Source organism: Oryx dammah, unplaced genomic scaffold (assembly GCF_014754425.2).
Source record: "Oryx dammah isolate SB20612 unplaced genomic scaffold, SCBI_Odam_1.1 HiC_scaffold_4, whole genome shotgun sequence".
Taxonomy (NCBI): domain Eukaryota; kingdom Metazoa; phylum Chordata; class Mammalia; order Artiodactyla; family Bovidae; genus Oryx; species Oryx dammah.
Window position 1 is genome coordinate 85,150,598 of NW_024070188.1, and position 12,549 is coordinate 85,163,146.

The window sequence follows — 12,549 nt, forward strand, 5'->3', positions numbered from 1 at the left end:
CAGGGCTAGAGTTCTGCTACATTAAAACATAAATTATGATCAGGAAGAATAATATTTTAGGTAAGTATGCAGAGGAACTAAAAAGCCTCTTGATGAAAGAGAAAGAGGAGAGTGAAAAAGTTGGCTTAAAGCTCAACATTCAGAAAACGAAGATCATGGCATCCGGTCCCATCAGTTCATGGCAAATAGATGGGGAAACAGCGGAAATGGTGTCAGACTTTATTTTTTTAGGCTCCAAAATCACTGCAGATGGTGATTGCAGCCATGAAATTAAAAGACGCTTACTCCTTGGAAGAAAAGTTATGACCAACCTAGATAGTATATTGAAAAGCAGAGACGTTACTTTGCCAACCAAGGTCCGTCTAGTCACGGCTATGGTATTCCAGTGGTCATGTATGGATATGAGAATTGGGCTGTGAAGAAAGCTGAGCACCGAAGAACTGATGCTTTTGAACTGTGGTGTTGGAGAAGACTCCTGAGAGTCCCTTGGATTGCAAGGAGATCCAACCAGTCCATTCTAAAGGAGATCAGCCCTGGGTGTTCTTTGGAAGGAATGATGCTAAAGCTGAAACTCCAGTACTTTGGCCACCTCATGCGAAGAGTTGACTCATTGGAAAAGACTCTGATGCTGGGAGGGATTGGGGGCAGGAGGAAAAGGGGATGATAGAGGATGAGATGGCTGGATGGGACCACCGACTCCATGGACATGAGTTTGAGTGAACTCCAGGAGTTGGTGATGGACAGGGAGGCCTGGCGTGCTGTGATTCATGGGGTCACAAAGAGTCAGACACGACTGAGCAACTGAACTGAACTGATGCAAAGTATGTTAATTAAAAAAAAAAAGTAGTGTAAAAAAGAGTATTTTTAAATGGAATAAAGTCCAGTGTCTACATATGTCCATGGATAAGATAGGTCTCTATTGTCTGTATCTGAGCTTATAAATCCCCAGCTCTTACTGTGTTTACATTCTATTTTCAAAATAAGAGCACAGTGAAAATATACTTTATAACCTTCTTTACTCAACTGTATCTTATAAACATTTTCTTATTTTTCAAATATTTTCTATTACTGATGACTTTACTCAACTGTATCTTATAAACATTTTCCTACTTTTCAAATATTTCCTATTACAGATGACTTTAATAAGTTTATAATGTTCCATTTTACAGGTACTAGATTTTTCTTAAATCAGTATTTTGAAAACGTTTAGTTTGCCTCTCATAATAATTAATAGTATTGATAACATGCTTTCCTATAGCTCTTTCTGCACAGCTTCATCCTTCCTTTGATTAAATGCCCAGAAGTGAAATTGCTGGGTCACCTGTCCATGCATGCTGCTATAGTAAGCTTGTAATGGTTTTCAATGTGGTATTAGGAGAGTGCCTCTTTTCCCAGGCCTACTTCCATATTGAGTATTAAATTTCCAAAACCTTGTTGTTAATATGATACTGAAAATTATAGAGAAGTGTTTCCTTTCATTTGATTATCAATGAAGTTGAAAGTTTTACAATAATAATTGTTCTCTTGTGTTTATTAATTTGTGTATTATCTATTCATATTATTTGCCCATTTTTTAAATGAACAGGTTCAATCTTTTCCTGGTTTGTGATAGCTATTTGTATATCAAGGATATTAACATTAATACCATATGTCAAAAGATTTTTTAGAATTTGTTGTCTGCTTTTGCATTTTGTGTGGTGTATCCAATTTTAAAAGAAATAGAAATATTTCCATCTGATCTGCAGTAGTGAATCATATCTAATAGTAGAAAATGTTCTCACCTTGCAAAAAAGTCATAGCAATAATGGGTTTTATGCTTGAGGAAATCATACATGTAACTTATAACCATCTAAGATGAATACGTTTTACCACTTTGACTTTAAATTATTTTTCCCTTATTCTTCAACAATTTCTATATATCTGGAAGCTCTGTCTTGTTGATTATACTTGAAAGCAGTAAATGGTACAATAGAAATCCAATTTTCTGAATATAAAGGTTCTCCTGGTTGATCTATAATGTCAGTAGATTTCTCATGTTAGACCCTTTTCAAAACCTTAAATCTTGAGTTCAAAGTCCTCGCTTACATCTTGACAATTGCTTTCAGACCCATCAACACAAGAATAAACACATTTCTTCTCTTTCAAACTACAGAATCACAGTCTCTTTATATCTGTTAACATACTTTTTCAAAAGAAAAGACCTTTGTTTCCAAAGAAACATCTTTTTTATTTAATTCTATTGGGACAGTAAGAACAAAAAGACTTCCAATTTAATGGTATTTCTTAATTTCATGAGAATGAGGAAGAGAAATAGAACTGACATGGGAATGGACAATATTAAAAAAAGAAAATCTCTTGGGTGAAGTTAAGGGGCTTCTATAGTGCATTGCGCGTATGTTCAGTTCCTCAGTCATTTCCGAATCTTTGTGACCCCGTGGACTGTAGCCCGCCAGGCTCCTCCGTCCATGGGATTCTCCAGGCAAGAATACTGGAATGGGTTGCTGTGCCCTCCTTAAGCGATATTCCTGACCCAGGGATCAAACCCATGTCTCTGACGTCTCCTGCATTGGAAGGCAGATTCTTTACCACTGGAAGTGTCATACCCTGGCTGAATTTCACAGCTCCTGCAGAAGTTTTAGAGCCATTACCTGGTCATTTAGGATGACTCACTGTTCCATTTTAGATGCCATTAAGAGTAACATTTCAGGCATTTTATCGTCAGTCATTATCAATTCATTGACAGGTATCACAATCATGTTAATTCAGTTGGGGTCGCAATGAGATAAAATATCTTCTCCTAATAGCTATTATTACTATCCATGGTCAGAGAGATTATTAATTTATCCCCAAGTGATCAATTAATTATATATATCGGGATAAACTTATATGTAATAAATGTAATAAAACATTTAGCCGAATGTGGCCATGAGTCCTTTTTAAGCAGGAGAGTGGGATAGAAGGATGAACAGAGAGAAAAGGCAGAAACCTGGGATTTTAGGCATCTGATTCTATTTGATTAGTAAGACAAGATGAGACCTAGGAATCTTGTAACTTGGGGGAAAGTACTACAGCCTCACTCTCCTTTTATGTACAACTACACATACTCATACTTCTTCCTGCCATTCCTTGATGATCCCAAGAAAAGCATATACACAATGATAAAAACCATTTGGAAGACTATTTCTTTGCTATCTTGGGCTTTGTTCCCACATTGCTAACTAGAACTTTATCCCTATGAGCTAGAGTAGACCTTATAAAAGAAGTCCTTTATCCAAAAAGAGGGAATCTAGCATGCCTTTCCCTCTCCTTCGCGTAAGTAACATCTACTCATCCCTTAAGTCTTCACCTATGTCTAGGAGCTTTCCTTACTTTCTAGACTGAGCGGAAAGCCCATTTTGATTTGCTGTTTCAATACCATATCCTTCTTATGAAATCTAGGTATACTTGCAGTATTTGTCCAGTATCTTCTTACATACTGTTTCACCAGCTCAAAGGGGCTGAGTACTCTGCCTTGTTCACTTCTGTATCTCCAATTCCAAAACTAATGACTGGTACATAATGCATTCTCAATAAATATTTCATGAATGAGGATTAAGTAAACTAATATATATAAAGAACACTCAGTTTAATTACTGGTATATAGAGGTATCCAATACATGTTAATTACTAGCATATGAACAGAGATCTGTACCGTACTGAACCCTAGACATGTTGAACTTCATTAGTAAGCTTTCGGAAACAATGTCCACTGCCCATAATATTCAGAATGATGTTTCTGAGGGCTCTCAGAAATTACGTTCTCTTCTGTAAAATGAAGCGGGGTCAGTCGGTAGGGATCGATGACCTCTGGGTTCCTAAATAGACAAAGCAACTTTTCACTTGGATAAGACCAGAAAAAAAGGATCCCACTACTAACTACAGGACACTCTTCCTGACTTCCCTCTCCAAGTTCCCATGGTTCTCTGAGGCACCACTCTTGACTGTCTCATTACTACAGCTTTTAGGCTAAATTAGAGAATCTATTTTTGGTTGTTTTTTCAAAAGATATGGTATGGCCTACAGTGTGTCTAAGTGCTGTAATGATGAGCCATCAGGCAACCAAATTCCACAGTTATATTTAACTTGGTTCTCTGACTTAAAAGTCAAGCCATCCCTGTTCATTGCATTTGTGTTTACTTTCAAGCCAAACAAGAGTGTAGTCTGAACTGGGCCACGAGTTGTGAGGCTGCCCTGCGGTGGTTTCAGACCTCAACACCCATTTTGTTGTTAGAGGGGATGAAGCTGACCACAGTTTATTCTAAAAATCTTCCTAGTGATTTCATAGGGAATAACAGTGAAACCAGTATAAGTGATACCTTATATTCTTGGATTTTTTTTTCTTGGATTTTTAATAGAGAATTTAATTTGGTTCCAACTTACCCTAAGAGTCACCTTTGTGCCTAACTAGTTTATGCCAGTACTTTATTTTTTTTTTAGGAAGTGGTGTGGGGGAGACTCTGAAGTCTTTGAGCAGGTGGCAAGATCATCGATCATGCTCTGAGAAGGTTAATCCAGCAGCAGAGTGAAAAGACAGGTTGCGGGAGTGGAGAAAGACAGAAAGAAGGCAGGGGGGTTAGCAGGGCATGGCGGAGCTCCAGTGGAGGAGGTCCTAGGGCCAGAGCCAGGAGAGGTGGTGAAGATGGAGCCCCAGGACTAGATGAGTGAAGGGGAGGGTGGGAGGACACAGACTCAAGAGTGGCCTCGAAAAGAAAATAACAGTAACAAGATGACTTCGTAACATGAAGAATGCAAAGGATGGGAAAGAGATCTTGGCCCTGAGCAGCAGGAACCCCATCAACATGGGGCAAATCAGAAAAAGATGAAGTCTGTGGAGGAAGCTTGTCTTTGGAACAAACTGGATCTGAGGGGCTAGCAAGACACAGGCTCCTGGGAATGTGAGTTGAAGTTCAGGAACAAGGTGAGGACTGCCTCACAGGTGCCTTGACCATGGTGTCATTCTTTTGGATAGCCTAGTTCCTTTCATCCCTCCATAAACGATACATACTTTTTAAGGTCATAGTCAGTCTTCTCTTTAGAAAGTAGAATATTACAAATAAGAGCCTCTAACTTTGTGCTGAAGTAGTCTCAGGTATCACCGTTTTATCGTTCACCATCTTTGACCTTCTATAATGCGTGCTAAGTCACTTCAGACTGACTCTTTGGAACCCTGTGGCCTATAGTTCACCAGACTCCTCCGTACGTGGGATTCTCCAGGCAAGAATACTGGAGTGAGTTTCCATTTCCCTCTCCAGGGGAATCTTCCCATGTCAGGGATCAAGCCCATGTCTCTTGTGTCACTTACACTGGCAGGCAGGTTCTTTACCACTAACATTACCTGGGAAGCCCACCTTCTCTAATCAATGCTTTATATAGCTTTTCTATTTAAATCATGGAATTTTTAGCCATTTAAGAAAGTAAATAATGAGTTCTTAGAGTTAAGGAAACTGGGACCAAGAAAGTATGGGGAGTTGGTCAGGTTTACACAGCCAGTTATCAGCGGCCTGGTCCCTGGCCCTCCGCACTCCCCACTGGAGCAGGTTTCCAGACTGTGCAACGTGGGGGATGCCAGACAACTCACTGTCTCCTGTCCTGCCTCTGCAGTACAGCTTGTACCGTGCCTTCAGAATTGTTCTTTAAAAGCATTTGTATTCCTTTGGTCTCTTAATTACTCCTGAAGTTCTGAGCATTAAAAAAAAAAAATTGCTTCCACTCCCTACTTTCTTGAGAGTCTAAATATAGTCACTGTCCCTTCTACCAACAGTATACTCGATTTTTGTAACCAGTCCGTAGTTTCTACTCAAACACAGCATACCCAGTCCCTTCTTCCCCTCAAGTGTTTTTTTTCATGGCAGTAGTTTTAGGCATCGCATGGACTGCTACCCGAAAGGGATTGTTGCGTAAAAACTGATCTCTTGTCCACCTTCACGGGGTCCTTTAACTCTGGTGATATGAACTGATCTTTTATCTTTCATGCTACCCAGCCATCACCAGCCTCTTCTGTGAAGGACAATGAGTTGCTTTCTTAGGACTGATGAGGAACCAGTGCAAGTTGGGAGAAGAGATATTAATAATACACAAACGAGATCCTGTTTCTTGCATTAAGAGCTATAAACATCTTTCCAAGCTGTAATCATCAAGGTTCGTCCCGTTGGCGATCCCCAGCAGAGTACACTGTAATTAAATGGCCTACAGAATGACTTCACCCTAACACTGTAGAAACTAATGCTCTTTCTGGCTTGTTCCTTTCCTACTGGATAGATGCCTTGAACCTACGGAACCGCCAGGTCATCTGCGTCACTCTCAAAGTCTTACAGCATCTGGTTGTGTCAGCTGAGATGGTGGGTGAAGCGTTGGTGCCCTACTACCGGCAAATCCTTCCCATCCTGAACATCTTTAAGAATAAGAATGGTGAGTTACCCCAGGAATCATAATGTCTTATAAGCACTAAAAAAGGGGGAGTGCTTTGAAGTAGAGTTAATTAGCAACACATTTAGGGTTTATTATTGCATATAAACCAAGATCCACTTAACGATCTAAACAGCATAACCCCTACCCTTCTCCTCCTACTCCCTAGGGAAATAGTCAAATTAACAATTTCATTTATTACTCTTCACACGTACAGCTTACTTAGCACAGAAGCACAGAAGCAGTTCTGTAATCTTACAATAGTAAAATTGTAAAGTTTTTAACTGTCTTTGAATATATTGGTAGGTTTTGAGTTTGTCCTTTCTCTTGACAGTAATTCTGCCTTTAGGTATTTTCTCTTAAAATTAAAGTTACTTTTTATTAACTGCTGCTGCTGCTGCTAAATCGCTTCAGTCGTGTCCGACTCTGTGTGACCCCATAGACGGGAGCCCACCAGGCTCCCCTGTCCCTGGGATTCTCCAGGCAAGAACACTGGAGTGGGTTGCCATTTCCTTCTCCAATGCATGAAAGTGAAAAGTGAAAGGGAAGTTGCTCAGTCGTGTCCGACTCTTAGCAACCCCATGGACTGCAGCCTACCAGGCTCCTCCGACCATGGGATTTTCCAGGCAAGAGTACTGGAGTGGGCTGCCATTTATTAATTGATTTAGGATGAATTTTAAAAACAATATTATTAAAATCTGGTATAGGTTGTTTGGAGAGTTTTAATACATGTTCTCCTATTTCTTAAAAAAAAATAGAAAAACAGATAATCTTACTGTTACTTAGTTACTTAGCTGATGGTAAGTACTGATTTAAAAAATATATGCTGAGGCATTTATTTAAAAAAATATTCTGTACACTGTGGAAAGCACTGGTGCACTCAAGTGAATCTGCTTCACCCAAACAAAGGTATGAGCAAGTTGTGCTGACCTCCTGGGAGGCAGTGAATGTACATCTGTTTATTGACAATGTGATTTTCCTTTTGTACCTGTTGAAACAATGTGAATCTAATTTTCTTTCATGTTGCTAACTTTGAGTCTCATATTTCTCATATGCATGGTGTAAGTCAACATTTGAAGTTAATTTCTGACAGCCACGTAAATAAGTTAGTAATTTAGCCGAATGGTGCATGAAAACTTTGCAATATAATCTGCTTATTGTATAGAAAGGAAAAATCAAACCAAAAACTGCACATATGACAGCTTCCATCACAAATAAGCCTTTTGTTTGGAATCATTGTTTTTCATATAATTCTTAAATTACTGTTAAAAGTCTCCTTATATCAGGCAGACTATTCAGGGAATCATGGGTTCATCAGAGTCTGTAGCTGTCTTTCAGTAGTAGGACCTACTTACATGTTTAATATTAAGCATGCTTAGTAAAAACAACTTTAGCTAGGGTTATAGGAGCTTAAGAATGCTCATAATGGGACGAATTGATACACACTGCAAAATATTTAAGAACTACAGAATTAATGTAGACATTTAGATGAGATGGTTATTCTTTCAGGAAAATAAAAAGTTGAGTGTTACTAATTCAACCTTTTATGATCTAAACTGAAACTCTTAGTTACAGCATTTCTACTTGGTGAAACCTGCTTAAGTATTCTTGATTCATAATTCATACTTTTACTGTCTAACAGCATCAAATAAGAGATAGAGATAAATCAGAAATGCTAGAGATAAAGTCAGAGATGAAAGAATCAGGGAACACCCACTCCCAGAAATCTCAGTTAGAGTCAATGCTTCTGAGTTGTGTGATTGGCAAATGTTTGCTCAGTAACCCTCACAGAAGCCTGTGATATGTGGACCCTAACTGGCTCCAGTTTTCCGCTGTGACTCTTCTCCTGTGTAAGCGTTTCCTTCTGTGCTTGGAGGTCATGAAAGGGGAGCACCAGCGTCTTTTCCACCTTGCTGGAGTGGAAGTAGGGGCCGCCCCCACCTGGGTTAATGTCCTGGTCCTTAGACCTGGAGCTGGAATCTAAGCATCATTTGTGCCTTCGTATAAAAGAAGAGAAACAGTGATATTCAAAAGGTGATTAGAATCTCCTCATCCTCAAGGAACCCTGTAAAGAGTAAGTACAGCTGCCAGGAAGACAGATAAATCTCTTGGGAGCCCTAGACTGTTCAAACCAATTGGCTCCCGAGTCTGCCTCGTTATATTGATACTATCGATACTTATTTAATTCTTTAACTTATAAATGTTCATATGCTTCACAAAAGAAGTGATTGGGTTTAGGAATATACCCCTATTTCGATTTTATCAAAATGGAGATTTTATCGTTTCTATCATGGCCTTAATTGGTCCCACACACAGCTAATTATCTTGGAACGTTTCTAAATGGAGGCACCAGGAATTTGACATTCAACTATTATTCTGGTTAATATCTTTCTGACATTTAAGGGGGAAAAATATTAGCTTCAGTTTCAATTTCTACTTATCTTAGAAACCTGTCAGTACAATGCCAGAATGCAGTTTGCTGTATTTCCAGAGGGTCCTATTACCAAATCGGAGCATTCTAGCTCTAAAACGCAAAACTATTCTTCAAAGTGGCTATTTCCACAGCTCCAGTCCTGCCAGTGGAAGCTCATCACAGGATTCCCAATTACAATAGTATTTTCAGCCTGAAAACAATTTAGCTTTGATAGCATTTTAATAAATGTTGCTTCACGATTATATTCTATTCATATCCACAGAACCACATTTACATTTTTATTTAAGCAGATGTCTTTAGTGACAGATATATTTAGAAATTTGCGGCATTAAGATTAGGAAAACAAATTCCATTCTTAATTACGGCATTTCTGAGAGCAACTTCATTTTCTGTTTCCTTGTTCCCTACTTGCGCATAATCGATGTCTTGTTCAATTCATAGTCAAAGGTATATTTCTTTCCAGTTCTATAGCAAAATGTTTTTGAGACTGAGACCCAATATAAATGACTGAAAGAAAGCATGAAAGAGGGGCTATTCCTTCAGATATAGTGACCTTGTCCTTCTGCTACTGTTCTTTCAAAGCACAAGCTTTAGCATAATTCGACTGCCTGCTCTTTTTTTGCAATTTCTGTCCTGTTTTCATGTCAGCTGGACCTTGTCTGAAATGATCAGAGGGGCCGAGCAGTTTGCCAGTGCACCACTGGGCCAGTGGTCTCCCCAGGGGACCAGTGGGGATAAGGCAGAACCCAGCGGAGCGGCTGCCCCTGTTAGCACAGCCTGTGTCCCCAGCTCCATCTATAGGCGTGGAAACTTACCCCAGCCCCACAAGATCAGGCCTGCTCTAGGACATGGAGGGGCTCGAATTTCTGTTTATGAATAACACACTTTCAAGGGTTTGTAATTAGACTGTGCTTAAAAAAAAAATGCAACAGACAAGTGGGTGAACTGCAAAGCATGATAAAGAGGAACATTTGAGAGCAGAAGAGATGTGACCTTAGGCAGATCAGGTAAATTCTCTGAACTTAAACTTCTTCGTCTGCACACAATACTGTGACAACGTCTTTCTGCCAGGTCGGCATGACACATTGAGATCGCGGCACCCCTTCACGTGGGGCCTGGCCTTGACTATTAACCGAGAGAGTCATTATCATCGGACAGCATTACGCATGTGTGCTCCGTTGCTCAGTCCTTTCCGACTCTCTGCGACCTCATGGACTCCAGGCTCCTTTGTCCATGGGATTTTTCAGGCAAGAATAGTTGAGTGGGTCGCCACTTCCTCCTCCAGGGGATCTTCCCGACCCGGAGATCAAACCTGCGTCTCTTTTGTCCCCTGCGTGGGCAGGCAGATTCATCAGTATTGCCGCCTGGGAAGCCCCAGACAACATTATATACACATACAATGTTACACACGTATATGATACTGTAAACCAATGTAGTGATGTTATAGAAATTAGTATAGCGCACAGGAGTAGGTGATTTAATGTATTATGTTCCCTGATGGTAGCTCATCCCCTGGTCCTTCTGTGGGCCTGTGAGTGAGACATGACCTCCTGGTTTACCCAGCTCAGCAGCACCTTTGTTTCAAAGGACTCATCCTGCCTCTCTGTTTGCCAACACCAGGTGGGGGCCGAATAAATTAAGGACTCTGTGATTCACTCAGGGATAACTGGTTCTCTAATCCATCCCTTCCTGGCTAACTCGAATCTGTGTCAGATGTTTGGGGGTAGGTCCTTATTTTTAAAAGAGAAGCCAAGTGTGACAAGCAGGGGTGACTGGATCAGGGTCCTCTTTGGAAGATGCAAACTAGCATCTAAGCTTGAACTTGTTTTCTTTAATTCTGAGTAATGAATTGTGGACACCTAAGATAGGCTGACTTTCCAGTGACTGCTGTGGAGCGAAAGAGAGATAAGAGTTTCTATGACAGCAATCTCTTCTTTCCTTTGTTCCTTCACAAACATTATTAAAGGTTGCAGAAAATGAAGATGGTGGGAATGCTCAATTTACAGCTTTCAGAGATGTAGCTACAGAATTAACGATGCAGTGTATTACATTGGAGAAACAAGAGCCAATAAATGGCATTAAAACATTTACAGGTAAAATATAGGGCTCTGCCAGCAGAGTAGGGTTTTCCAACCACCCTGCTTTTCGGAGGCAATTCTTACTTGGGTACTTTTTTTTTTCTAATTGCGCCAGTAGTCCTGAAATAGCTTCTAATGGAAACAGTCTGGAGATTCCACATATCAACAGCTCTAATAATACATTAATTTTATGTCACAGAATATGCAGGAGTAAATGAAATAATGAGATAACATGCGCCCATGTGTGTGAACATCAAACAGTCTTAGATTCATCTATGAATACTTCCTAAAATGTATGTTGTAGCCTATAGAGGTCCATGAAAAGAGATTTAAGCTTTTCAACTCAAATTCAGACACATTAAATAACACAGGAAATAAAGCATTAAATTGAATTTTGGGGATTTTGAAAAGTTTGTACCAGATCTTTCTTTCATCCCGAAATTTAACTAGTTTCTGAAAAATAGAAACAACTGTTTTCCACTAATAGTCTATTTAAACAGCTGCTAATGAGAACCTAAGAATTCCCAGTCAACCTGTTTCATATACTCTTCATGTATTTCTGTGAGTTCTATGGGACCTATTTTTATGGTCCTTTAAAATGCTGATGAACTTTTGAGAGCTGATTGTTTACCAAAAATTTCTTTAGTTCTTACCTCTTACAATTGACTTGCATAAGGTTTATTTCACAGAGCTTTTAATTTAATTTTGAATTAAGAGTCCCCCCGCCCCTCAGAATTCTATACAAATTTTAGCATGATTTAGAAATTTGCTTCATGTTTTCTTCAGCGTCGTTATGCTTATGAGACTCTAAAGCCTTTTAATGTCCTAAGTTTACAGAGCAAACTATTATTAATAGAATACTACGCTACAATTCCTGAAAGGTGGATTTAGGATGATCATTTATCTATCTAAACTCTCCTGAACTCTTCTTCCACTCAGGTATAACCAGCTGGTCTGAAAAGAATCACAGGAGTCTAAGAGATGCCAGATTCACATAACTGCCCTTTGATCTATGCCCCTCTCCAAATTTACTAAACTATACTTTATCAGACTATTAGTTTCATGGCCAAACTGTGCTGAGCTTTCTTTTTTCTGTGCAGAGTGTGGCACAACGAGAAGAATCAGTTGCTTAATATGTGGTTGTGTGAAGTGCATTCACTCATAGTCTGTATGACCATTACTTGTTTATCCAGTCCTATCCTAAGCAGCCCCACTACTTCATGAGATGTTGTTGTTCAGGTACTGAGTCGTGTGCGACTCTTTGGCACCCCATGGACTGTAGCACGCCTGTCCTGGCGTGCCTGGACTGCAGCAGGCTTCCCTGTCTGTCACTGTCTCCCGGAGTTTGCTCAAACTCATGTCCATTGAGTCAATGATCCCACCCAATCATCTCATCCTCCGTTATATCTTTCTCCTCCTACCCTCAATCTTTCCCAGCATCAGGGTCTTTTCCAATGATTCAGCTCTTTGCATCAGGTGGCCAAAGTATTGGAGCTTCAGCGTCAGCATCAGTCCTTCCAGTGAATATTAAGTGTTGATTTCCTTTAGGATGGACTGGTTTGATCTCTTTGCTGTCCAAGGAACTCTCAAGAG

At 39.8% G+C, this 12,549-nt stretch overlaps 1 protein-coding gene across 2 annotated transcripts in view; it reads left to right on the forward strand.

The window, feature by feature from the left end:
* The window catches only part of PACRG (parkin coregulated), a 518,745-nt gene that overhangs the window by 287,458 nt on the left and 218,738 nt on the right, over positions 1-12,549 (forward strand). For both annotated transcript variants that reach the window (XM_040238942.1, XM_040238941.1), the window contains exon 4: positions 6,298-6,447. In XM_040238942.1, coding sequence (XP_040094876.1) covers positions 6,298-6,447 — 150 coding nt within the window. The remainder of the gene's footprint in view (positions 1-6,297; positions 6,448-12,549) is intronic.